Raw genomic sequence first — 1,821 nt, 5'->3', positions numbered from 1 at the left:
TGTTGAGTCTTCGTGAGGATCGGACGCCGTTTTGGCCCAAACGTCACAAAAGACATCGAACCAAAAACCAACAGGAAACTTTTGTTTTAATTCCTTTCGTTGAGACGAAGTTCTTCTTCTTCTCCTCTTTCCGGAAATCGGAGACGAGACAAACAACAACAACAAAATCACAGCGGCCTCCATTTCCCACGAGTCACTGCTGTCTCCGTGAGGGGGGGGGGCGGGGCCTGCGGCGGCTCAGCCCACAGCTTTGTGTTTCCCGCCGCAGCAGCGGCAGGCCACGCCGCAGCGGTAGCACGCCCTGAGGGGGGCGTAGCAGCACATGCAGGGCGCCAGCAGCGACAGGCCCACCAGCGCCGTCCAGCGCAGGCAGAAGCGCTCGTCGCTGGTGTCGCAGGAGCACGGGTCCGAGTAATCGCCCTCCGGGTCCGACATGCAGTGGTACAGCAGGCTGTCGGCGCACCACATGAAGCTGACCCGCCGGATGCAGGTCTGAATGGGGTCGGGGGCCTCCTGGCAGCGGCCCCGCCCGTTGTCCTCGTGGTTGAACATGTCCTGACAGTAAACGCAGCGCGAGCGCTCGCCGTCCTCCTTCCGCCTCTTGCCTTTGGGCTGCAGCGCTCGCGGCTGCACCGTCACCACGGCGCGGTGTCCGCCGCTCAGCTCCAGGCAGCCCGGTTTCCCGTCGCAGCCTCGCTGCGCGTCGCAGCTCAGCGGGTACGGGTAGGTGTAGTCGTGTTTGGGCGGCTCGCTCTTGGCGAAGTGCACGTAGGCGTCCAGGTTTTCGGGCTGGGTGAGTTTGTCCCGCGTGGAGTTGGCGTGGCGGTAGTCCTCGTAGCCGGTGAGCCAGGTGCGCTCTCGGGGGTTGATGCGTACGATCTCTTCCTCCTCCACCTGGAAGCTGACGTGGCGAGGGAACATGTGCACCGCCTGCAGAGACGGAGAAAAGACGGAGACCGTTCACAGACTTTGTCCCCCAGGGGACATGAGGTCAGCAGGGACACAGCTGCTAACAGGTTTCACTGCAAGGCCTTATGGGTAATGCAGTTGATTTAGATGGGTTTCAAAACAAATATAAAATAAAATAACACATTAACACAAAATAATTTTTCTATATGACTCAGATTTCAAAGAGATTTGAAGAGAATGTAATGTAGTATTTTTGACTCCGTACTGTTATGTCTGTTTAAATTTTGGACGCCTAACCAGGGACGGGGGTTGCGAATTAGCCTTGGCTAGAAACCTGTATGCATAGCATCTACTCTGTATTTGTCCCCGTCAAATAAACACGTAAATAAATGTTCATGTGCTTCGATAAACACGCCGCGTGACTCCGATCAAACTGAAATCAGAAGAATTCATTAAAACTTTACTTTTACTTTTCAACGAGTCGCTGAAAACGAGTGCTGTTAGTCCACGCTGCAGCTCTGACTCCCCTCACCTGGTCCAGGAAGTAGTGATCGGAGGGTCGGTGCTGCTCGTAGAAATGTCCCAGGATGCAGTGGTGCCGCCGGGCCTCGCAGAAGTTGTGCGGGGCCAACGTGTGCATCGCCGGCTCTCTCTTCTGCGACGAGTTGGACGAGCTGTCGGTGGCCGTCTGCAGGAGAGAGAGCGGACGGCGTGAACAACATCTCAAACACTCGGGTGAGTCTCACCTCTCGCAGTGTGGACGGAGAGGTTGAAACTTTCTTTTAGACACTTGAAGCAGTGAAGCCCGAAATCTGGCCCCTGAGTGCTGAGTGGCCCCCCAAACATTTTCCAATTGACGGTAAAAATAAAGTGAGTCACACTGGGAATTTTGTCCCCTCGGTCTCCATTAGG

At 55.7% G+C, this 1,821-nt stretch overlaps 1 protein-coding gene across 1 annotated transcript; it reads right to left on the bottom strand.

Annotated features, from left to right (window-relative positions):
- Nucleotides 1-183: 183 nt before the first annotated feature.
- LOC121966291 (sprouty-related, EVH1 domain-containing protein 2-like) lies at nucleotides 184-1,808 on the bottom strand. Its single transcript, XM_042516395.1, has 2 exons — nucleotides 1,442-1,808; nucleotides 184-930 (listed from the first exon to the last, which is right to left on the bottom strand). The coding sequence occupies exons 1-2, from the start codon at nucleotides 1,547-1,549 to the stop codon at nucleotides 238-240; spliced, it is 801 nt and encodes a 266-aa protein (XP_042372329.1). The 5' UTR covers nucleotides 1,550-1,808; the 3' UTR covers nucleotides 184-237.
- Between the last annotated feature and the right edge of the window lie 13 nt (nucleotides 1,809-1,821).

The sequence above is a fragment of the Plectropomus leopardus genome, unplaced genomic scaffold, assembly GCF_008729295.1.
Source record: "Plectropomus leopardus isolate mb unplaced genomic scaffold, YSFRI_Pleo_2.0 unplaced_scaffold23875, whole genome shotgun sequence".
Taxonomy (NCBI): Eukaryota; Metazoa; Chordata; class Actinopteri; order Perciformes; family Serranidae; genus Plectropomus; species Plectropomus leopardus.
Note: the sequence above shows the minus strand (reverse complement) of the source record. Positions and strands in the feature narration are given on the sequence as shown.

Bases quoted from the DNA above. Each gene is read 5' to 3' on its own strand.
- LOC121966291 (XM_042516395.1), bottom strand. From the start codon at position 1,549: ATGCACACGTTGGCCCCGCACAACTTCTGCGAGGCCCGGCGGCACCAC. The intron at 931-1,441 runs GTGAGGGGAGTC...CCGTCTCTGCAG, and splicing joins ATCACTACTTCCTGGACCAG to GCGGTGCACATGTTCCCTCG.